The 26,436-nt window shown below is 33.2% G+C and overlaps 3 protein-coding genes across 3 annotated transcripts; all 3 read left to right on the top strand.

Annotated features, from left to right (window-relative positions):
• The first annotated feature begins 5,227 nt into the window (after nucleotides 1-5,227).
• LOC147290802 (Leucine-rich repeat protein kinase family protein) lies at nucleotides 5,228-9,352 on the top strand. The gene is made up of 4 exons (XM_086235488.1): nucleotides 5,228-5,958; nucleotides 6,787-7,047; nucleotides 7,165-8,046; nucleotides 8,416-9,352. The coding sequence occupies exons 1-4, from the start codon at nucleotides 5,529-5,531 to the stop codon at nucleotides 8,892-8,894; spliced, it is 2,052 nt and encodes a 683-aa protein (XP_086091614.1). The 5' UTR covers nucleotides 5,228-5,528; the 3' UTR covers nucleotides 8,895-9,352.
• Nucleotides 9,353-19,210: 9,858 nt separating this feature from the next.
• Nucleotides 19,211-20,009, top strand: LOC147290801 (ankyrin repeat/KH domain protein (DUF1442)). Its single transcript, XM_086235834.1, has 2 exons — nucleotides 19,211-19,270; nucleotides 19,374-20,009. Exons 1-2 carry the CDS (start codon nucleotides 19,211-19,213, stop codon nucleotides 20,007-20,009), a joined length of 696 nt encoding a protein of 231 aa, XP_086091960.1.
• Nucleotides 20,010-23,425: 3,416 nt separating this feature from the next.
• RPS13A (ribosomal protein S13A) lies at nucleotides 23,426-25,878 on the top strand. Its single transcript, XM_086235746.1, has 5 exons — nucleotides 23,426-23,567; nucleotides 23,667-23,739; nucleotides 24,563-24,701; nucleotides 24,791-24,977; nucleotides 25,632-25,878. The coding sequence occupies exons 1-5, from the start codon at nucleotides 23,545-23,547 to the stop codon at nucleotides 25,663-25,665; spliced, it is 456 nt and encodes a 151-aa protein (XP_086091872.1). The 5' UTR covers nucleotides 23,426-23,544; the 3' UTR covers nucleotides 25,666-25,878.
• The last annotated feature ends 558 nt before the right edge of the window (nucleotides 25,879-26,436 follow it).

The raw sequence follows: 26,436 nt of genomic DNA, 5'->3' as shown, positions 1-26,436 counted from the left end.
TTGGTTTATTGCAATCCAGTCCTTGGTTTTTGTTTATTTTGTGTGAGAACTACTAGGGCTACTTGTTGGGCTGCAAACTCTTTTATAGTTTTATTGCCCTTTATTAGTTTGGTCCTTGGGCCAATTTTCAATGGCTTAGGCCCAAGTCATAACGACTGGATTTTAATTGACCCCAAATAATCTAGTTGGATTTTTTTTGGGCCGGCACATCTTGTTGAATTGGTGTGTGAATCTAGTTTGTAGAGTCCCCTTCTTATTCAAACTTTGTACTAATGACATGTTTACTAATTCAAACTTTGTACTAATGACATGTTTACTAATCCGTAATCGAAATTCAATTCTTCTAAAATAAGGAGTTGGATTCCGATTCTTATGTTTACTAACCATATGAGAATAAAAACTCAAGTGAGACTCATATGATATAAGGAATTCAATTCCTTATTTTAGAGGAATTGAATTCTTGGATGAGAGGTGGTATTCTGATTCCTTATTTTGGAGGAATTCAATTCTTTATTTTTTTTCCATTATACCCTCACATTATTAACTAGCATATAAAATATTTTATTTAGAACAAGGGCATTTTAGTAATCAAATGCCCACATGATATCATTCATACTCTGATTTCAGATAGTTTAGTAAAAAACTTCAACGAGAATCTAATTTCTCCTCAATCTAATTCCTATAGCTAAGAATTAAATCTAACCTTAAATGGCGATTTTACACCTTAAAATAATCAATTACAGACTTACAAAAAAAATTGTATCATTACCGGTCTCGAAGATTAGGAACCAAAAATATACATTTGAATTTCGAATGTTTTGATCAAGAAATGAATTTAAGATTGACATTTTGTCCATCCATCCAATGTCATTTGAAGCAAAGCTCACAAATTTCTGGACGACAGTTGTAGCAAATTAGATCGTAGTGGTAGAGACAAAGCTATTTGTTTCCTAGCTTTTTCATTATTCTTGCGTTATATTTGTTATATTTAATTTATATATGAATGACTAACTAGTTTATTTTATGTAACCAACAAAAAAAACTAGTTATTATTCTAATGACATTCCCTTATAATATTTATTGGAATCTCCACTTCATATCAAAAGTAAAATATATATATATATATATGAATGCATTATTTTATTCTTGCAAATCATGTACAAGTCACATATATGTAAGCGAGGGTGACTTAACAATATTTTTAGTGTGGTTTAGGGATAATATTATTGATCAAAATATTTTGCTTAGGAAGAAATGACTCCAAATTAAGTTTTGTTTGAGGAATAATGACAAATTAAGCCAGAAGGGAAAAGTGCAAGACTGTAATAGTAGCTTCTGTTCATTCATGCTTATACAGTATGAAAAGGAGAGAGATCAGATATGCAAACACAAAGGCATATGCGACAAGTATTTGTCATGAAAAGTGAAGGGAATGATGTGTCTTGCTCTTACCTAACCTTATATCCTTTAACCTAAAGTAGTCGGTGCATAGAAAGTTTGAAGTGAACGTTGTCTTGTTCATGCAGGTTGTGGAGGAGAATCAAACCCTTCTCTGCTATTAATTATTCTCCTGGTAAATTTGTGAGAAATAGAGAGAAGTTAGAAATTAAAGGTCAAGAGGAAATTTAAAAGAGGTGAAAATGAGGAAAAGTTGTTTTCTCGCACAATGTGCATTGATTTGAACTATAAATTATGTGAATGTTTAATTTATGTGTGATGTTAGATTCATAATTTGATAACATAAAATATTATATACAAATATTGCTCAATAAAAAAAGAAGTTTTGAGCAATTTTTCATGCACCAATTTTCAATTATGATTGGAAATCACAAGTTGTTCCTAATGGTGGTACGTAGTAGGTGGACTACACCCAATTATAAGCATATATAAGTAATTTATTTATTTGTTTATTTTTTCGTTATGTTTTCTTTCATAGAATTGAGAACTTTTAGGTAAGGCTACAAAGTAGCTAGATGGCCTAGGAACCTTATCACGAGAGCTGATCTAATAATATATGTCACATTATGCATGAAATTACAAAAAACTATATTTGTTGTGAAAAGCTAGCTGCTTGCAAAAAATCAGTAGTTTCTTAAAACCCACATTTTATAGCATAGTGCCAATTAAGTACAACATGACATATGTCCAACAAATTGAAGGGTAATCAATCACAGTGAGCCCCCACAAAATCTGTCCTATTCTATTTTCCATGGCCATCAATCTCACAGGCTCTGCAAAATGCAAAAAGCCTTACCCTTGGAGATAAAAAGACAATGAAACATACCTTTCAAGTTTACATGATGGAGTTCGGTTTTACCTAATTTCAGTACAAACGTGAAAAAAGGGGTTCACATGAGGCTAAAGAATGGGTCCATATGAACCATAGATGATAGATGGTAGACCATGCATAAATCAAGAGGATTGACAATGCTTCAAATACTCAAGGTGAGATTTTTATTCTCAACACATCCTTTCACTGTGATTAAATTAAGCCAATTAAACATGTAAAAATTAATTGTGAGAATGTGGAGCCAACCCTGAACGTTGAGCTATGCTGGACAGCCTGGACCTTGAGTCTGAGAGAATAGAGACTTGACATGGGCCAAGTGGGTTATGAAATGAACTAGCTAAGATAGTACTTGCATTTTTGACAGGGACATTGCCACAGACCCTCATATCAATTATTAAGAACTGGATTACTCAGTCTGAACGACATTGATTTCCATCACTCTGGCTAAGGACTGGTGAAATCCACTCGGATTTTGTTCAAATAAAAAAAAAACAAAAGAAAAAGAGTTCATAAAATTCCAAATACATCAGCATCGGCTCATTAGGAGCAACATATATCTTACAGCTCAAAGGTTTTGGAATTTGACCTATAAATAGTGTATCTGGGGTTGGATATGGTGGAAATTAATATTGAGATTGAGGGGTTCAAAGTACACAATAAAAATGTGGGACTCATAGTTTCATCTTCTTCATTCTCCCCAAACTTTAGGCTTTCTTTTAACCAAACAAAGAAAGTATAAAATAAAAATCATTTAAGTCCAATTTAGTATGTTATGTCACTAGACTATTCACACAATGATTTGGTGATTTCTTATCTAGCCTCTTACTTTTAAATCTTATTAGGCTCTGATACCAATTTGTTGTGTAAAAGTTTTAACTCTTAAATGTTGTTTGAACCTTGATGCAAATTTGTTTTGCGAAAGCCGGTTGATGAGTCCGACCATGCAGTTTTACAGTTCTATATTAATTACACATCTCACATGTCAATTTCAACTCAATTTAGCTATCCACTTGCCAAACACTATGAATTTTCATCATAAGACCTCGAAATCAGTGTGTGTGATTCCCTTTTTTACACTGATGAATGACTCTTTACTTAATTCATACACATAAATACTAATCTAAGCACCTTCTTCACACATAACATGACCAATATTGTTATGAAAAGACGGCGTTGGCTAGATAGACTTTTAATAGATTCAAGTAGAACAAATACAATCTTCCAATCTCACCTTACAAATACATATACATTATGGACATTTTTCATTGTATGTATGAATTAATGTTTGATTTATCTATAGTGAAAGACCATAAAAAACATGCATATTTGTAAAATAAGGTCAGAGGAGGTACTCCTTTGGGAGAAGGAGTCAAGCATTGTTGATTCAAGTATATCCGTGACAAACAACTCACATGTCTTGGAATAAATGATAGAGACAGGGGAGCATGGTGCACCAGCTTGACATTTCTTCTTCACCTCACTGCCTTCCCAATTGAAAAGAGGCACTAAAGAATCCAACTTCTGCCCTCCTTGTTTGTGCCATCTTCTACCTTTTTAGGCTTTTTTTCCCTTCCCATCCTTTGCATTCAAGTGGTCTCGCTAAAGCCCCTTTATGGTCCATTTCGAAAGGATGACATCCTTTTTTTATTTTGTTTTAATTTCCCTTTCAAAAATGGATTTATCTCATTCACAAATTCACTATTATTGTTATTAATTACTACTTCCACTAACTACAGTTGTTTTCATAATGTTTATTTGTGGATTAAGTTATGGTAGCATTGCAATAAAAATTTTGCTCCTCAAGTATATCTTGCTGCTTTTGCAAGAGTGATCAAATAGATTATCAGCACTCTAGCTGTTTATATATAATCTGACTTTTATAGTTTAGAAACAGTTGTAGAGAAATTAGTAGTAGAAAATCATATCATAGCAAAATTCTCATATAAGTATAAAATCTTTACATCTTAAGAGAAGACTCTTTGCAACCATTGTATAGAAAAGATCAATTATATCCCCATTACATTATAATTTTCTTAAGAGTATTCCACATCAGAAATGTAAAACTTTGCATAATTAAATATGAGGTATGGGGTCTTTCCACCCATTGCTACTTTGCTAGTTTCTTTTAAATTGGATACTTCATTTTTTCCATAGTTTTAAAATTTATTATCGTAATATACAACTCTCCACTTCTAGTTGGTTATCTATCTTATATGCTTCTTTTATTTTTCTACTTGCTATAATTTCCACTTGAAATGCATTTCATCTTTCCAGTTCCTTTTTTTTTTGTCCAAAGATGCTTTCATTAAAAGGCCAAGTCAGAAGAACAGAATACAAACATGGCAACCTCCAACTAGAATCAACAGAGAGACTAGCAATCAGAAGGAAAACCAAAAGGACATACAAGCTAGAGAACCTAACTAACAGAAATTCTTTATACTTACAAGAGAATTGTTTTAGAAAAATAATAGAAATTTGAGGCTAATCTTGTTTTGAAATAGGATAAAAAAATTTACTGGTAAGAGGGAATATTGCACCCAATATTATAAATGTTGGATCAATTATCAAATTTTTGAGAACATTTATATATGTATGATAATTTTTGACATGTCTCTTTTAAGGAGAGCTCATTCCTAAACAATTGTAATTAATTGTAGGACCCATTACTTTTAAATTTTCATATGCTTAGCTGAACTTACAAAAGAATTATATAAAGTATAAAGTATAAAGCACTCAAAATACATATGCACGCAGCTGGAAAATCATTCACTCTCAAGCACTGAAGAGTGAAGAGTGTGTGACAGTGTGACTCTGTCAACACCTGCTCAGTCCACTAGGATTCGAATCCTCTCAGTCTCTCACTTTCAAACCAAACCTCACTCTTCAGTCTCAACTCTCAACTCAAAACCTAAAAAAAAAAAAAAAAAAAAACTCACTCACTCTCCCTCGAACTTCAAAAATCCCACATTTTCCCACGCACTCAAAACAAAAATGAAGAAAAGTTCAGCACTTTCCTAGTTTCCTAGCCACTTTCTTCCATTTTCCCTCAAACCAAACACAACACCTGCTATCTACTCAGACATTATGCAGTGTGTAGACCACCTATTTTACTTCAAAACCTCAAAAACCCAACACAACCCAGAAAGCAGAAACTAAAAAAAATCCATACTTTCCCACCCACCCACAAAAATTCTCACACTTCCCCTCCCATTTTCCTCCACCTTCCCTCAAACCAAACATGCATCACCATCTCTCCATTCTCCTCCTCCTCCTCCTTCTTCTCTCCCCCTATCTCTCACTCTCCTCACTCACTGAGCTCCCTGCTCTCATGGCCATGAAGGCCTCTCTGGACCCACAAAACCAGTTCTTGACCTCATGGACTTCTCACTCAGACCCATGTAGCAATGGTGCTTTTGAAGGCGTGGCTTGCAATGAGCAAGGCCTTGTGACCAACATCTCTCTGCAAGGGAAGGGTCTCTGGGGCCAAATACCCCCAGCTGTGGGTGCCCTGAAGAGCCTGACGGGTCTGTACCTGCATTTCAATGCTTTGAGTGGGAAAATACCAAAGGAGATTGCTAGTCTGAACCAGCTCAGTGACTTGTACCTCAATGTGAACAATCTATCTGGACGAATTCCTCGTGAGATTGGTGACATGCCGAATCTTCAAGGTGGGCCTTTGATTTTTGTTTAATATCTTCAATCTTGTGCTTGTTTGAGATAGAATGGTCATTTTATTTTTTATTTTTTAAATGTGTTGGAATTCTTGTTCTACCTTTTTCTTTAAAAATAAATTTACTTTTTACTAAGTGAATTTAGATGCAGTGAAAAGCTTTCTTCTTTAATATCGCATATGGGGAAAAGTGGGTGCATTGAAAGCTTTAGTCCAGTTTGGGACTTGAAAGCTTTACTAAATGAATTACTTTAGTCCAGCTTTCTGGGTCTTTGGAACTTGAAAGCTTTAGTCTTGTTGTATTAAATTTTCCTCTTTCTTTTTTTTCCCAATTCATATTTCTTGTTTTCTCTACTGGTTTAGGTTTGATCTGGTTTGACATTTGCATTTACCGGGTCAATTCTGAGTTCAACTTTCTAGAAAATCTGGAGGCAGTGAAAAGCTTAATTTTACTTTTTCCCATTTTTTTCAGATGGACTTTCTTCTCCTGGAAAGTTAGAAATATTAAATGGAATGAAAGGTTTCCCTAACTTTAATTTTTTTTATTTTATTCAAGAAATGAACTTAAAACCGTTTTGATAATCTAGCTGAAAAAGGAGGGAGGAAAGGAAATAGTTTAATACAGAACAGGAAGAATTTACAAAAACCTCTCCGAATAAATGAATTGCTTTGTCCAATGAATCATTAGGTTTTCAAAAACGGTTCCTCCAGTTTGAAACTTTGAATAGCATCAACTTTTCAGGGTTATTTGTAGAAGTGTAGAACTCATTGATTAAACATATTAGTTCAATCTGAGTTTTCTTTGTTTGTACTTTGTACTTTGCAGTTTTGCAGCTGTGTTACAATAAGTTGACTGGGAACATACCTACACAACTGGGACATCTTAAAAGGCTAAGTGTTCTTGCACTGCAATACAATCAGTTAACTGGGGCAATCCCTGCAAGTTTGGGTGAGTTGGGGACGTTAACAAGGTTGGATTTGAGCTTTAATAGCTTATTTGGTCCAATTCCTGCAAGATTAGCTCATGCTCCTATGCTAGAAGTCCTTGACATTCGCAACAATATTCTCTCAGGCAATGTCCCTCCAGGTAATATAGTCTCAGGCTCTCAGCAACTTAAAAACTAGTGCTGTTATTTTCTTTCCTTTCCTTATTCTCTCTTAAGAATTTTGATATGACCTTTTGCGTTTGTGGATGGAAATGCAGCTCTAAAGAGACTTAGTGGAGGATTCCAATACGAAAACAACCCGAGCTTATGTGGGGTTGGGTTTTCTGGCTTAAAAGTTTGCACAACTACTCGGAACCCAAGCATGCCAGAACCATATGAACCTGGTAACCTTTCTGCAAAAGATCTTCCTGGCTCACCTACTGCAGAAGGTCTCCCTGAGCCAGCAAATTTACAGTCCCATTGCATTCAAACCCGCTGTTCAGGATCATCAAAATCCCCACAAATTGGTATAGTTTTTGGGGTGATTGGAGTTATTGTTGCTTTCACAGTAGCTGGGCTCTTCACTTTCTCATGGTATCGTCGCCGGAAACAGAAAATTGGGAGTACTTTTGACACTTTGGATAGCAGGCTTAGTACCGACCAGGCAAAGGAAGTTTACAAGAAGAGCGTGTCTCTTCTCATAAGTCTGGAGTATTCTAATGGATGGGACCCATTGGCTAAAGGTAGCGGTGGGTACTCTCAAGAAGTTCTTGAGAGTTTTATGTTCAATTTAGAAGAAGTGGAGCGTGCAACTCAGAGCTTTTCAGAAGTCAATCTGTTACGGAAGAGCAATTTTTCTGCCATCTACAAGGGGATCCTAAGAGATGGATCAGTTGTTGTTATAAACTGCATTGGCAAGACAAGCTGTAAGTCTGATGAAGCTGAATTTTTGAAGGGATTGAAGATATTGACCTCATTAAAACATGAAAATCTTGTTAGGTTGAGAGGCTTTTGCTGTTCCAAAGGCAGGGGAGAGTGGTTTCTTATCTATGATTTTGTCCCAAATGAAAGTCTGTTACAGTTTCTTGACATTAAGGATGGCAGTAGGGAGGTTCTTGAATGGTCAACCAGAGTAACTATAATCAATGGCATTGCTAAAGGTCAGTGTATCTCCTCTTGCTCAATAAAAGTTACTGTCATTGTTTTTTTTTTTTCTTTTTCTTGTTTGTTCTTCTTATACTTTTGAGCTATCAACACTACTATACAAGAAATTGAAAAGGGGTTGATGGACACTGAGAAAAGTTACTTTATAAAGTTAAAAATCAGAAGACTAATTTCACTTCATGGTCTGGCAACAAAAAAAATACACACTGAAAGATCACCAAAGTACTGGAATTATTGACTTTTCTACTGGCTACCCGTTACTGAAAGTAATTATTATTCCCTTCTATTACTTGCTGTGTACTGAATATATTATTCCCTTCTATTGCTTGGTGTATACTGAATATTTGACATACCTTTGGAGACAGGAATTGGGTATTTGCATGGAAATATAGGCAACAAACCGGCCATAGTTCACCAGAGTATATCAGCAGAGAAGGTGCTTATTGACGCCCACTATAACCCCTTACTCTCAGATTCGGGCTTGCACAAACTCCTTGCAGATGATATTATCTTCTCCATGCTCAAAGCCAGTGCTGCCATGGGATACCTGGCTCCTGAGTACACGACCACTGGTCGCTTCACTGGAAAGAGTGATGTTTATGCATTTGGCATGCTTGTATTTCAAATCCTTTCTGGAAAACGTAAAATCACCCAGGTGACTCGCCAAGGGGCCGAGGCAGGCAGATTTGAAGATTTTATTGATGCCAACCTTGAGGGAAAGTTTTCAGAATCAGAGGCAACTAAACTTGGAAGGATTGCTCTTCTTTGCACCCAGGAGTCTCCCAATCACAGGCCATCCATAGAAAATGTGGTGAAAGAACTAAGTGGGTTTGTCTGCACTTGATTTTCTTATGGAGGTATTGCCTCCATCAAATAACTAGAGGTTTAGGTGAAGCAATTAACTGCTGACTAATGCTGAGGTTGTGTTCTTCTCACTATTGTGTCCTTTTCTTGATGACCGAAGGTTTCGTGAATGGTATGTATGTATGCATGTACTGGTTTGTTGTAAACTTGTAATATATGACAGCGGATCATAAGTGATTTTGATGGGAGGATTCATCCTCTGATTATTTGTCTTTGTTACACGTAAGCCATGTAGAGAGTTCAATTAGCAAGATAATTATTTGTAGTTTCCATGCATAACTTAGATATCGAAGCTATTGTGTTTGAATGTCATTGGCTTGCTATTGCATGTAAACTATGATCTTCCTTAGTTCCTTGCCGAACTATACTTAATGCAAAATTGTAAATGGAAGCAAACTGTACTTCCCAAGGTTTGCATGTTACCTTTGATCTTTATAAGCTGCCATTGTTGGAGTTTGTAATAATTAGGGGAAAGGGAAAGCAGTCAGTCCACAGCAGCACTAATCAAGCATGTTGCAGCCCAACTTGTAAAATGGAAACTGTTTAAGGATCAGAATTCAGAACTGGCTGGCTAGGAAATGGACAAAATGGTTACAGGATACAAAGCAATAAAAGCATCCCCAATTGGTTTATTTGGTAGTGCATGTAAACCAGGGTGATAATAGGCTTATGTATTGTAGCATATCAGAACTATTATGCATCTAAGAGCTAGACTGTGATACACATAGGTCCAAATCCATTGCTTTTGCCAAAGATGCCTGTGAATGCTTCTTGTCGTTTTTTAATTACCTGCCTGTTTCTGTTCCTTATCGTTTTCCTTGGAGAAAATGGTACAGAAAGATATATAATAAAATGATTATTGAAATGGCTGGCTCTCCAATCATCCAAAAATGAGGGACTCTTGGGTTTTTGCTCATTTTCGCAGAGATTGAGATTGAGCTGCAGTAAAAGTAAAAATTGCTCCAACATAGAACAACACTACTAAACATCTCCACGGTAGCTCATGCCACATCATATTCAGATAAAAATACAATGGTGTGATGCAGTAGGGAGACAGTCTTCCATTGAGCATGCCCTACACAATGAGGTGAGACACATAACACATGGGACACGCCTTATTGTAAAAGGATTCCCTATAGGGCATACGGCATACCTCTAAGAATTAGTGTGCAGTGTAGGCCCTTTTATTAAAGAAAAGGCTTGAGACATGAGCTGATCACATTTTAAAATTTTGAAGTTGGGAAGTAAGAGCACTTCTAGAGACCCAAATTTGTGTACAACATTTGTATTCTAAATAACGTGGCAATATTTATTGGTTTACAAATAATTTACTTTGAGGCTCATTTATTTACTGATACATTATTTGAGATTCAAATTTAGTACACAAATTATGAAAACACAGGTGGGCTAAGCAGGGAAGATTGTATAATTTGAATCTGGGCTGGTAAATCGAACGGGTTTAAAGAATAAATAAGGCTGGTCTTACCAGATGAACATATTCATACTTCAGCCTCTTAAAAATTGGGCCAGATAATATAGGCCTGGAAGAGTTGCTTGGCCCACCCATCCTAAACCCAATCTGTAATAGAGACCACACGAAGCAGTTGGAATGAAAACTCTTAAAATTCTGATTGACATTGACATGGTCGATCAATCTGAATTTTTCAATTAATTTCTCTAGATCGTGTTTAAGATTTGGCTGATGATCAGGTGAGTACATGCGCGCCTTAGATAATACCAAACCAAATAGAAAAATGGATTTGATCCTTTTGGGGTTGTTATCATCCTTTGACTTAATTTCATTTATGAGGTAAGTGATGGCAACATCTCTTTTTCCAATTTTACTTATATTCATTTATTCTTTGTTTGTCGTTTGTTGTGATGATGAGCAAAGTTGTAGCTTTGGAATATTCTATCTCTTGTTGCTCTAGTTATTATTGATTGATATATATATATGAGGAGTGCTCTAAATCTAACTAGTTAGCAAGTTAATACTAAACTAACCATGTCTTTGAGCCCATCACATAACTAATTTCATAATCCGAACCATTAATTATTTAGGTCATACTTTAAAGATCATCATTACAAAAAAATTAATTAAATCAGAAATCATTTAGTCATCTAATTAAGATCAAATAAATAGACGATCAATATTTTCGATAAAAGCATTTAAATAGCTGTTGTTATAATCAAATGGCTAAATGGCTTCCGATTTTATAGATTTTTTACATGGATAATTTTTGAAATATGGCCTAAAAAATAGACGGTTCAGATTTTGAGTTTACATTATGTAGTGAGCACAATAGGGTGGTTAGCTTTGTATTAACTTACTAACCAGTTAGTTTTAGAGCATTGATATATATATATATATATATATATATTGTAAAAAGGCTATGCATATATATATTGGTGTGAGATGAGGGAATTAATCTTATTCAACTATAGTGATATAGTATGTTAGCTGGATATATATATCATTGGCCCTATTAGGGGGAGATAGATTGAAATTTAGAAGATGGGTTGGAGATAGAGGATGAGACTTTTGACCCTTATGTATTTAGTGTTTTGGGTCCGTGTTTCTAGCTCCGAGTCTAGAATTTGCATGCATGCGGGATTTGGAAGTCCTACACTCCAGTCGATTTTAGAAATGAAATTTAACTAATTTGCGTGTATTTCCACCTTCGAGAATGCTCATACGTGAATCAAACATCAAAATGATCCAAATATAAAAATGATTCCGTTTTATTTATTTCAACTCTTGGATAAAACACCACTTAAAATATACATAATTCAATTCGCAAAGAAAAATAGAACATCAGCACAAGGCCATTAACTAGCTAGAGAAGAACTTCCCACTAACAGAAATGACATGTTAGCACTCTAACATGGTGTCACAAGACTCACAACTCATCCAAACACATTTTTAGGAGCCAAAAACATTAATTAATATTGGTATTTGAATTCCCTGAAGCCCATACTTTTAACTTGTTTTCTATAAATAAGATTAAAAATCAAACAAATTTAAACGACTATAGAAAAAACATAACAGGAGATCTAGATCCTTACATACTGACAAGCCATGTCAATTTCACTTGCAAGAATCAAAACCCTAATTAATTAACTATCCACTCACTCTTGAACTTTTTACTCAAATGGTACGTAATATATATAGCATTGCACGCATGCATTAGTTCAAAGATGGTTTAATACATCGGGTATGCATAAAAATATCTGATTTCCAATTAAATATTATTTTATACGCCTAATGCATTAGACCGGAGACGTAACAAAAGCATATAGAACTCATTTTTTTGGTGATATTTACAGTAGCACATGCCTCCACAGTCCACACCTGCAATTTAATTTTAATTAGACCTTTAAATTAGTTTTTTTTTTTTTTTGGGTCAAAGACCTTTAAATTAGTTGACTAAGAGGTACCTTTAAATTAGTTGACTACTTCAAAAACCCTTGCTACAAATCTCATCAACTCATGACGTACTATGTTGACATTTCAGTTCAGGGCCGCCTAGCTAGAACTAGCCTAGAAGTACCCAGACCAGATATAGTACATCATGACCGTACACTTCAAATGGTGCAATGTCTACTTGACTTAAAATTAGTAACGTACCATACTACCATCTTATCATTTACATCACCAAATTAGTTAAATATCAATATCCTCCTTTCTTAACTTAACGCTAAATATGTTGGTTATTAATAATACTCTTACCAATTAGTAGATATTTATATAGCAACTTGAGGTTGCTTATGCAACTTGCCTTGTCATTTATATATTAATAAACCGTACTTGATGCGACAAATCTAAAATAATTAAGGCTTAGTACGTCATGCTATGAGCCTATGATTATACTAGTTAGAGTTCTGCTATACACTAATGACTAATCATCAGATATATATGTTCATCTTATAACGTGACACTTTTTTATATCTTTTAGACTAGTTTCTTAAGGCGCGTGCCAATTGACTTTTTCATTATCGAAATTATCATTTATTTTGTATTATTAATTTTAATCATTTCTTTATTGGCAACTTGTTTTTGAAAAAATGTGGAATGCTGGCAGTTTTATAACTCTCCACTCTCTCTAATTCTAATCTCATGTAATGACAAATTGACAATATGAGATGGTGGGGAGTTTTTGTTTACTTTATTAATTATGTTTTATTGTTTAATTTTACATCTTTACCCTCATTTTATTAGGTTGTTTTTTTTTAATAAAAGATATTTATGGCAATTCAACCAAAAGTGGCTTATAGATTTATAATAGTAGAGATAATAATATAAAAAATAATGAGCTCTTAGAAATACTATTTATTTATAATAAATAAGATATTAATATGTATACTAGCTAACACATTATTTGATAAACAAATTTAAGGAATAACGATTGAATATGCTATACTAATAAATGTTTAATTTTGTGTATGCCTAGACTTTTTTTTTTTTTTGTGAAAAAAAAATGGTACTTGACTATGATTAACGAAATATGATGAATTGGAAGACTTTGTTCTACTTCAACATACTTTGATACAGTGAACCATTAATGGGATTTGTGTATGCATGTTGAAGATATAACAAGCGAACGTCATTATCTAATGATTTAGACATGAAAGAATACTGACTTAGAACTAATAGGATATTATTTTGTTTTTTTGTCTGAAATATCTATTAATTAATTAAATGCTATTGCTTACTGGTAAATTAATTATCTTAACGTACTATTGTCATCACTACCATAAGTGATGGCAAACACTATAATTTTATTACAAACCCAAACAAAATAAAACATTACAATTTGTGTTTGTGAACCTTGATATAGCTAAGAATTACTTGTACTTTATTAACTGCTGAATACATTTTTTCTTTCTGTTTTCTGGCCAAGCTGAAAAATGGAGAAAAATACCACTAAATGTGGAATTCACTTACCTAAATAAAATTTATATGAATTTCATACATTTTTCGAAGATGAATTTCATATAAATTTATTTAGGTAAGTGAATTCCACATTTAGTGGTATTTTTCTCCAATAATATTAGAGAGATCCTAAATTTAAATCTCTAATTTTTAAATACAATAATAATAATGAATTCCGTATAGTGAACGATAAGATGATCAATGTGATCAATAAGTAATTATGATATATATATAGTATTTTGAATATTTGAACTTAAATTCTTTAGATATATATAAATATATATGACACAATAGCGCTATAAAGTTAACTAATTAGTAAGATATGCAATGCTAACCACCATTTTAGACTCTTTATACAATGGATCTCATAATCCGAAGCATTCATTTTTTAGGTCCCCATTCAAATATCACCCTTATAAAAAATCAACTAAGTTGAAAATCATTGAATCAACTTTTAATAAGCTAATCGTGCTCAATAAAATAGACGAACACAATTATTTCGATAAACATTGAAATGATTATGATAATAATTCAATGGCTAAATAATTTCCAATTTGAATGACTTTTTGTAAGGATGATCTTTGAATGAAGATCTAAAAGATGAACTGTTTGAATAATGAAATCAAGTTGTGTAGTAAACCCAAAATAGTGGTTAGCGCATATTATCATACTAATTAATCCTACAACGTTTTTTATATATGGTATACCTATATGTATATATAGTTTTCACCTTTAAAGATAAGCGCTTTAAAACTAACCAGTTAGTAAGATAATACGATGCTAACTAGTTAGTAAGATAATATAATGAATTCCGTATAGTGAACGATAAGATGATCAATGTGATCAATAAGTAATTATGATATATATATAGTATTTTGAATATTTGAACTTAAATTCTTTAGATATATATAAATATATATGACACAATAGCGCTATAAAGTTAACTAATTAGTAAGATATGCAATGCTAACCACCATTTTGGACTCTTTATACAATGGATCTCATAATCCGAAGCATTCATTTTTTAGGTCCCCATTCAAATATCACCCTTATAAAAAATCAACTAAGTTGAAAATCATTGAATCAACTTTTAATAAGCTAATCGTGCTCAATAAAATAGACGAACACAATTATTTCGATAAACATTGAAATGATTATGATAATAATTCAATGGCTAAATAATTTCCAATTTGAATGACTTTTTGTAAGGATGATCTTTGAATGAAGATCTAAAAGATGAACTGTTTGAATAATGAAATCAAGTTGTGTAGTAAACCCAAAATAGTGGTTAGCGCATATTATCATACTAATTAATCCTACAACGTTTTTTTATATATGGTATACCTATATGTATATATAGTTTTCACCTTTAAAGATAAGCGCTTTAAAACTAACTAGTTAGTAAGATAATACGATGCTAACTAGTTAGTAAGATAATATGACGTTAACCACCTTTTTGGGTCCACTATACAATGTGATCTCATAATCTGAACCGTTTATTTTTTAGATACTTATTCAACGATCAACTCTGCAAAAAATATACTAAATCAGAAATTGTTTAATCAAACTATTATTAAGGTAATTGTGCTCAAAAAAATTGGCGAACAAACTTTTTCGATAAAACATTAAAATAATTGTGTTAACAATTAAATGGATAAATAATTATGATTTAGTTTATTTTTTGCAAAATTGATTTATGAATGAATTTCTAAAAAATGAACTATTAGTATTATAAGATCACATTGTATAGTGGATAAACCTATAGATTATTATTATGTTTTTGGTCGAAAGCCTATAGATTAATTAATTTGATAAAGGATGCTTGAAAATAAGGTGGAAATAAACTTGCACATTAGTATAGCTGCAGCTGTAGAAATGTCGGCATTCAAATTGGTGGGCTTAATTAGTCAATTTGCAGCTTGAGCTTGTTTATTCGTTTCGATCACTAGCTACTATCTACCAATTATAGTATAAATTACTGAGCTTTCATGAATAAGTCCATGGTTGATTTAAAAAATGCATATAATTTATCCTTTATTGGAAACATCAACGTACGTACGGTACTTACTTTGACAGCGCTTGTGGACAAAATCTAAGAAAATTTTTATCCTTAGTTGTTGCAAGTTGCTACGTACTAATTAATATTTGCTTGCTTAAAAAGTAATATTATTTAGGGAGAGGGTGCGTGTTTTAATTTTTTATTTTATAAATTTAAAAAATGACAAAAATGTAATTGGTTGTTATATTGAGAAAACAGTTTTTTAAAAATACAAAATAGAATTTTTAGTTTACAGTGTAAATTCAGAAAACGACTAAATGATGTTTTCAATGAATTTAGAAAACATAGAGAACACAGATACAAATAAAAAAAATTACAACTGAAAAAAAAAAATGAAAAAACATGTGATTTGCACCTCCTCTCCACCTAGCCAGACCCACCTCCGACGGCAACCCTACTCTCCGTCGCTGCCCACTTCACCTATCTCTCTTTATCTTTTCTCTATTCCTCTATTTTTTTTTCTCTCTCTACCCATTTCTAAAAATATATATTTTGTAATCCCTCTATGGTTTTCAATTCTCGCTTTAATAAACGGATCAAGACTCCCCGTAACATCCATGACAGGAAGTTCACGAGCCTTAACAACTCTTACATAGAGAAAATACATTTGTTCAATTAGATCATATGTGCATGCAGTCTTGTCTCCATTAATAATAAGGCCACCAACAACTCTTCCACCTCCAAGGTAGTCGCGCCGACCGAGGTGAGTTGGGTTTTATGAAACTTTTTTTTTTTTAATTATATATTTTTTGAAGTTGGTTAATACTAATTTATAATTAATATCTTTTGTGAATATAATTATTTGGTTGTAATAATTGGTTAATATCAAATGTGTTTTCATTATTTTTGTTTTATATAATTTTTTTTCAATTACGCTACCAGACATCTTCTCATATGTTGAGAATGCAAAATTTAATTTGTCACTTTTATTTTACAATACAGTTTTTAGAAAATTGTTCTGTAAAACGTTACCAGACGGTCCCTTAGAATTTAGTCCATTTTATGAGGTTTTTTTTAGACTAAGATTGGTAGTTTTTAATCAAGTTCTTTTATTTTTCTTCTTTGACGGCTTTATGTTAGATTTTAATTCCGAAATTTTGGGCTCACTCACCCTAGAAGGGTAAATACCCTTCAAATCGGAGGAGAACTTTATTATGAAATAAAATAAATTTTTTTATAAATTAAAAGGACTTTATTATGAATTTAAAAAAATATATAAATTAAAATACTTTATTATGAATTAAAAAGATTTTTTTATAAATTTTCAAACACCCCGATCTTCATTTAAAAATTGTTTTTCTAAAGAATCCAAGCCTAATTATCTCTATTGTTTATGCCGCCCAAAGCAATCTAGTCGTAGTTGAATTTGTTTATTAATCTTTTTTTAACCTTATCTTGGTTTCTTTTTGAGATATCTATTTAGCCTAACTAATTTATAGTTAAGAGTTGTCTCCAAGTGTGTTATTTTTGGTTTATACATTTAAATTCTAAATAAATATTATGTACATACAATTTTAAGTGTGACGTGATAGTGGGAATATGCTTGACTTGTAGTTCAATAATTGAATTAAACCATATATTAATTTTTAAATTTCTTCACGAATCATTCTCGACCATAAATTAAAAATATTAATTATTTGTTTACTATAATCAATTTTTTAGTAATATAGATTTTGGGAGAATTTTAAATTTGTTGTCATATATTGGAAAATTATAACTTTGTATAAGTGCTAATAAAGGTTTTGGACCTCTCCTCATATTGTCAATTAATTTAGATTAAGTGCTCCATTTGTCATCAAATTTCATTATATTTTTATTAATTTTAAGAGAATGAACAAAAAAAATAATGTGTTTGGTAATGTTTTACAAAACGGTTTTTCATTTTACAAATTCAAAAAATGACAAAAATGCGTTTGGTTGCCGTATTGAGAAAACAGTTTTTTAAAAACACAAAATATAATTTCTAGTTTACAGTGTAAATTTAGAAAACAACTAAATGATGTTTTCAGTGAATTTATAAAATATAGAGAACATAGATACAAATAAAAAAAAAATTTACAACTGAAAAAAAAAAATGAAAAAACATGTGATCTGCACCTCCTCCCCACCTAGCCAGACCCACCTCCGGTGGCAGCCTTACCCCCTGTCGCTGCCCACCTCACCCATATCTCTTCATCTCTCTTTTATTCCTCTATTTATTTATCTATTTATCTATTTCTCTTTCTCTACCCATCTCTCAAAATATATACTTTGTAATCCCTCTATAGTTTCCAATTCTTGTTTTAATAAACGGATCAAGACTTCCCGTAATATCCATGACATGAAGCTCACGAGCCTTAACAACCATTACATAGAGAAAATACATTTGTTCAACTAGATCATATATAGGTGCTTGCAATGTTGTCTCCATTAATAATACGGTCACCAACAACTCTTCCACCTTTAAGGTAGTCGCGCCGGCCGAGGTGGGTTGGATTTTATGAAACTTTTTTTTTAATTATATATTTTATGAAATTGATTAATAATAATTTGTAATTAATATCTTTTGTGAATATAATTATTTGGTTATAATAATTGGTTAATATCAAATGTGTTTTCATTATTTTTGTTTTATATAGTTGTTTTTCAATTATGTTACCATGCCTTCTCATATTTTGAGAATGTAAAATTTAATTTGCTATTTTTATTTTATAATATAATTTTTAAAAAATTATTTTGTAAAACGTTAACATACGGTAGATATTTGGGTCAGTAAACTGCGTTGCGGTCTGCCATACTTTTTCTAAAATGTGGATGTCTCACATGCTCACACTTGAACCTCTCCAAATATTATATACTTGATATAATTAAGAGTCATACGCAATATACCGTACAATTGTCAATTTATGAGTACATGCAGCAGAGGAGAAATTAAAGATAATTAATCCCCTGAAACTGCCAAGTTGATGCCAAACTGATATCATCAATGAATTAATTAAAATTTCCCTTTTGGCCTATTTAAGAGATCGATATAGTCATATAGGCACGTCCAGATGACCTGTATTTATATCTTCTTATTTAATGCCAACTCTACGTACATGTTCTAACTCTGTGCCCAAATGTCAACGCCATCTTATTTTGTGTACCAAACCACGTATATACCTTTCTAGCTAGCGAGTAGCGACAATTCTCTCTCTCTCTCTCTCTCTAGCTCTCTCTCTCAACCCCATTTAAAAGCAAAAAAATCTAGCTAACATTGCCCACAGTCCCATTCCATATATCAATATCCTCCCAGTTGAGAGAGGAAGAAAGAGAGAGAGAGAGTATGAAGCTCACTTGGTCTCCAGAAACTGCTTCAAAAGCTTACATAGATACTGTGAAAACAGTAAGTACAATCTGATCGATCACCAAGAGCCTTTGGTAATTATTAATTTCCAAGCTTATATATTTTATAAGTTGTTATTTAATATTTTTATTTGCATACGCAGTGTGAGAAATTTAGATCAGAATCCGGTGTTGCTGAGCTGCTCTCTGCCATGGCGGCCGGCTGGAACGTGAAGCTGATCGTTGAAGCCTGGTCCTACGGCGGTCCAATAGCCACAAGCCTTGGCCTCGCCATTGCTGCCCGCCATACGTGCGGAAGACACGTGTGCATAGTCCCGGACGAAAGGTCAAAGTTGGAATACCTAAAGGCCATGCGAAACTCTGGCGTGTCGCCGGTGCCGGAGGTGGTGGTGGGAGAGGCCGAGACGGCGGCGGCGGATTTGGTAGGTGTTGATTTTTTGGTGGTGGACTGCAGGCTGAGGGACTTTTCTAGGGTTTTTGGGAGGGCGCAGGTGAGCCCTAGAGGGGCGGTTTTTGCATGCAAAAATGCATGGCAAGGGAGAAACATTTCTGGGTTCAGGTGGCTTGGTGTGGTTGAGAGGGGGACACGTGTCGTGAGGTCAGTATTTTTGCCAGTTGGGATGGGGTTGGATATTGCTCATATAGGGGGTGCTGGTGGTGGTGGTGGTGGTGGTAGGGGTGGAAGTAGTAGTTGTGTACTAGGGCCAAAGAAGGGTCCTAGCCGTTGGATCAAGCATATAGATCACCGATCAGGAGAGGAGCACTTATTTCGGGGATGAGTATATATTCTATCATGACTTTATTATCAGAGGGTCTTTAATTTTGAGACGGGGTTTTGGAAGCACTGCTAGCTTCGTCTATTAGTCTGAAATAGAATGTCAAAATGTTAAATGCTTGAAAAATAATTAAATAATCTTCAAGCAGCTTAGCAATTTAATTTGATTCTCAACACTAGCTGTTATATATTGAGATCCCGATGAAGATAATTTTGAGAGAGAGAGAGTTTGTGTATGTATATGTTGATGTTGTACATGCTCTTGTTATATATTGAAGTCATATGTACATGTTAAATATCCTTCATATATTCAAGTCTCCCAAATTTGTACGTATTAGCTTTGTTAGTTTCGATCCTTAATTAATTTGTCAAAAAAAAGTGAAAAAGAAAAGAAAAACTTGAAATTTACGTGAAAAGAAGAAGAAGAATGATGACATATAATGTATAGGGAATTAATGAATTCGTTTCAAAATTATTTTGTTTTTCGAACTTAATTAATTGATTTTTTTTTTTTCATATAAATCACATAAATCTTTAATTTGAGGCATATAATGTTGATTGAATATATTTTATCATTTTTTTGTATTAATCTAAACCATTTGACCTGAGATATCATATAGCACGGATTTGTAAACTTTGCAAATTTGTGGATGAAACCAAAGCTTATTCATTAGCTCAAAAGGATTTCAGGGTTTTGAAACCAAGGAATTGAGTCAAAACTAGCCAAAATTACTTTGGCCCACAATTTTGCTGAAATCCCCATTAATCACCCATTTACCTTAGATGTTGTTAATTTGGGGTTGGTTTATTTTCTCTATTTAATTATCTGGGCCAAATCTTATGATCGGATGGACCAATATTATGGTATGTTTTGTAATCTGCCATACATGCACCTTGGGCCTATATGGTTAATTTGTCTTCCTTTTGGTTTTAGGCTTCTGATGAAAGTTTCTTTTGACAGAAATAAAAAATTCACCCCTCCAGTATTTCTATTTTCTATTTTCCCTTTCAAAATGTTTTCTAGTCTCTCTTCTTGGATTTCCTTAGAATTGGTCCTGAGTGCTTATTTGTAAAATTTACGAGGGAGAGCTTGAGGAGTTAAATTTTGTTAATTTTTTTAAAAAAAGGGGTACAAAGGGGGTTTATTTATGATTTGGATGCACTGGTTTATATACTGTAGACTGTGCCCCTCAGTTTTTTTTTTAAAGAAAACTTGCATGAATAAACTTATAGATTATAAATCATTGATACATAAATATACAAATCTATATAACATATTAATCAATTTACTACAGTGACTGGTCAAAGCTATATTAACTAAATCAGTTACTGCTAACCCCAAATGCATGCACATTTCGATCACATAAATAATTTATAATTTATGCGGAATGCCGCGCGAGTAAGTTTTTCAGTTTCCTATATATATATGACCTTCTAATTTTGTCTCATCAATTTTGCATGCTATATAGTAAGTCACTAAAAGTTGGTGGGGGATTTGATTGAGTTGCAACCAGAATTCACGATCATGTATATTCTCTTTTTAGCATCTTATATAATAACATTTCATCAATAACAATATATTGTTCTCGATCAAACAACCCTTAGTAGTTCCATGGCAATAAGAATATGTTACTATTTGGTCTTATTATATTATGTTTTTGAGGTATTGGAGCAAATTACAAATTTTAAAGTTTATTTTTTATTTGATTTTACTTTCCTTAGTTATCTTATTGCTCACAATGGTTAACAAAAAATATGAAACCACAATAAAAAATAACCATCAAAATACAATTCATTGGATTCCCTCATCTTTATAATCCAAAGTATGCATGCTTAAAGATACTTTCATCATTATCGTAGTCAGTATTTGAGTCTTGATTGGTATATTTGTTGGAAACTTATAATCATTCTAGTGTCCTGTAACTTAAATCTCTTTAGAATTACAAGTTTATTGAGAGAAACAAGACATTTGACAAACAAAGAGTTCATTGGGCAATTAATTGACTAAGAAGGTGTTTGGTGATGAGTTACAAGGACTTTTGACCAACAAAATTAAAATTTTGTAAAGATGCCTGACATATTATATATATGTTTGTCGACTAAAATCTTGTCGGTGTAATCAATTAACTCTGGTTACATTGACAAATTAAATTTTCAATATATATATGATTATTTAAATAACTTTTCTCTCTGCCAGTTCTGTGACAAATGAAATAATTTTTCTCTTTGCCATTGGTAGTCATCAAAGAACAACATTATATATCCGGATCAGTTCAAACAAACTTAAATCAAAATAATTAAAGTACGTACGCGGATCTACATAAGAAAAGGAATTTGGGACTAGCCAATACTAGAAGCATGATGCAATCAGTAAACATACTTCAGTTGATTTCAAAGCCTAAAAGGCAACACGAGCATCTATTGTTTCTCATCTTTCTTTATGTATTGCAGGTTAAAGTGTTCAACCCTTGGAGCCAGACAACAAGAGAGATAAAATCTCTTGTGAATTTCTACGCCCGACGTGGATTGCCTGTCTTTGACCAGCTCAATGGATTAGTCTTGTGCGCGAAAACTGGCCCAAGACACCCTTGGTTACCAAAAAAATCAATTCTATTTCTTCAAAGCAAACAATGAAATTAAGGGTGACAAATTTTGACATGACACGATAATATGATTTAAACCCGACACGAAGTTAGCGGGTTTGAGTTGACCATTTCTTGACATGAACACGAATGTGTTATGACCTGCTAAACACGAATAATAAACGGGCTGGTCCGTTAGTGTTAAGCAATGTAACACGATTGTGACACACTAAACACGTTTAACTAGTATTATAAAAAGAAAATGAATACATTTTCTCATTTTCTAATATGTATTCTATGACCTATTGTAGAGTTCTGACTTATTTGTATATGGTTTTATTATATTCCAATTTTGTTTTAATTTTGTTATATGTCTAAGAATAATGCTATACTTACCACATTTCTTATACCACATTCTTATACCATCTCACGTGTCATTACTTTATTGAACATAGTTTTTCTTTTTCTTTTTGGGTTTTTATTTTTATTTTTTAATATCCAATGTATGAATGCTATGTAAGTTGCCACATAAGGTGGTATGAAATTATGGTATAAAAATGTGGTATATCTAGCACTACTGTATATCTAACTAATGCTCTTAGAAGTCTTATATAAGATAAGAAGCTATTTTTGGTTTTATATGTAAATGACAGTTGGTTTTACAAAAAAAAAAAACACAAGTTATATAAGAAACATGTTTTATAGATCAAGTTGTTCTTATTGTGCATGGCCAAAAAAAAAAAAGTTGTTCTTATTGTGGGCTGTTGTTATTTAAGCCCATGCTGGCTCACAAGGGATAATCCCAAAATAGCCCACTTCAGGGTGCTAACAAACGGGCCTTTAAATAAAGATGTTGGGGCCCACCATACCTTCTCTCTATTCGTAGGGTTTCTCAGCCGGCAAGAGGCAAAGCCAGAGTAACCAGGAACGACACTGAGAGACGACTAGCCCGTCACCATGGGTCGCATGCACAGTAGAGGGTTCGTTCTTTTCTTCTTCTTCTTCTCTGAACCAGCTCTGTAACAAGCTCGAGCAATTGATTTGTCTGACCTTGATGTCTTTTTGGTGCTGTTTTCCAGTAAGGGTATATCGGCTTCTGCTCTGCCGTACAAGAGGACCCCTCCGAGCTGGTTGAAGATCTCTACTCAGGATGTGAGAAACCCTGACTCTAATTCTTAACTCAGTAATTGGGTTGTGCTATGATTTGCTTGCTTTCTGTGAAAATCAACTACATTTTTAATTTTTAGCTCAAACTTAGCGAGCTTTATAAGTTTCTTTATCCATCTTTTCAGTGAATGAATTGTGTGATGAGAAATGTACCGAGAGGGGAAGAAAAAAAAAAAAAGGAGCTTTTGATATATTTATTTCATCTTTCTCAAAAAATATACAGGATTTATTAAGACTCATATTCATTGGGTTTTTCTCTCACTATCTTTTTAGAGCTATAGGGTGCCATATGAAGTAACAGATTCTTTGAATTTAATTTGGTTACATATTTCCTTGCTATGTGCACCAAATTAAACCTGGAGTCTGAATTGTTGTGTCTATACTGTGTTATATACTAGTATTATTCTAACTAGAATCAAGTTTTTGTACTAACAAGTCTGTTAATGCCTTGTGATTGTACTTAGTATCTTTGTAATTGAAACATTGGAAAACCTGTTCCTTTTCTTTTCTTCTAGTTCAGTGGTTTTTGGTATTTTACACTGATCAGAACTTCAAGTATGTCTTCTGTGTCCCATTTTCATTTAATCAATTTTGTTATTTCTTTATATTTAGTAATTTACATTAGTGGCCATACATTAGTGGCAAAGGCATTACCTATTCCCCTCAAAACTTTATTGAATGAATGAAAGTTTGTTTGGTTGTTATTACTACTGCTTTTCCCAGGGGAATCGACTCTTACTGCTAAAGAATTAAAACTCAAGGTTCCATTTTGTGCATTATAGTTATCAAGTTGGTTTTTGTCTTTAAGGTTGAGGAGAACATCTGCAAGTTTGCCAAGAAGGGTCTGACACCATCTCAAATTGGTGTGATTCTACGAGATTCTCATGGGATTGCTCAAGTGAAGAGTGTTACAGGAAGCAAGATATTGCGTATACTGAAGGCTCATGGTGCGTCTTTTCTTGATTTTGTTTTCTATAGTGTTTTATATTTCCAGAAAAATTGAGTAAATGATTTATTTATTTTTCTGTGGGGTTAGGTCTTGCTCCTGAAATACCTGAGGATCTGTACCACCTCATCAAGAAAGCCGTCTCAATTAGGAAGCATTTGGAGAGGAACAGGAAAGACAAGGATTCTAAATTTAGGCTGATTCTGGTTGAGAGCAGGATCCATCGCCTAGCTCGTTACTACAAGAAGACAAAGAAGCTTCCACCAGTGTGGAAATAGTAAGCATCTTGTTCTTTTCGGATTTGTTTTTTATTCTACATTTGAATATTCAGGTTCCACTAGCCTCAGTTGAAGACATGTAATGGAATTTTTCACTCTAACATTGAGAGTTGCATGGAGTTTATTAGTTTGTAGTACTTGTCATAATCCTACTAGTACCCAAAGATCAATGCAAATATTATACAGTTCATAGAACTAAAATAAAGGACTCTATTTGAGAATAAATGCTGCCTTAGCTCCTCCAAAAAAATTTATGATTCTACTGCATACAGTGAATGATGTTGCCTTTCGCCTTACATTCAAAATCTGAAGAACTTATTGTATGTGGGAAACAAATATTCAAATTTCAACATGCTGTATAAGGCATTTATACATTTCTAGAAATTATTCCTCTCAGAATGAAATCTATGTAAACTATGTCAGTAGTGTTTGGTTTTCCCCCAATTCCATAAACATGCTAGTTATAGACTGGCATCTGTATAGTATGACTGCAGCGGTTCTCTATGTTAAACTGTATTTTTCCACGAGTGCTTTATTGTTAATTTGCATCATTTGCATCTGCTGCTTGCTCAATTGAAATTGTCTCATATTTTTTATGTCAACATTGTAGTAGTAGTACCTGACATGCTTATTTCTTTGATCTCTTTTTGCAGTGAATCCACCACCGCCAGCACCCTTGTGGCTTAGATATGATCTTTCCCATCCCATTAGAATAGCAGGACTTGTTTTCAGTTTGTTATTTTCTTTTGCTTGTTTCAAGTTGGGAACTTCATGAAAAACTTCATGGTGAAACTCCTTGGTAGTAGATTTTCTTTTGAATATTTAACTGTTCACATAATTTATTTGTGTGGATTATTATTATTTTCTATTAATTTATGGAAGGGTTATTTCTAGAACTCATTATGCTAAATCCTTAGTTTCACTTGAGAGGTTGCAGACTTTTTAATGCTCCCACACCTTTTTTATAAAACGGCTAAACAAATTCATCAATGATTATTGGAGGAAAGTTAGATGTTATACCCTTTCCTTGAAGAAACCAAAAGGTTCTGCTCAAGGAGATATAGCGGGTTCTCTTTTGTATGTTGCATGTTACATAATCAAATTGGTCAAGAGCTTCAGCTCAAGTGGCATTGCGAGGGGTGGGTACAAATTCAAAATGAAACAAGCTAAAACTGATTTGCCACCTTAGCTACTAGAACTCCAAACACACGCATGTTGCGATCGCATAACTGATGCAGATTGTTTGGAAGTCTTTTGGGCACCTAACTAAAGCAAAGTGTTTTGTCAAAAAATAATAAAAACTAAATCATAATGTGAGCATGATCGTCTAATTTTGTCTCATACATCTCACATGCTACCTCCTAAGTCATGGATTCGTCCCAACTTACAAGTTGGTGAGACGTGATTGAGATATAGACCATAATGCATGATCATGTGTCGTCCACCTTTCAACATCGA

The sequence above is a fragment of the Dryas octopetala genome, chromosome 3, assembly GCF_963921425.1.
Source record: "Dryas octopetala chromosome 3, drDryOcto1.1, whole genome shotgun sequence".
NCBI classification, from domain to species: domain Eukaryota; kingdom Viridiplantae; phylum Streptophyta; class Magnoliopsida; order Rosales; family Rosaceae; genus Dryas; species Dryas octopetala.
Note: the sequence above shows the minus strand (reverse complement) of the source record. Positions and strands in the feature narration are given on the sequence as shown.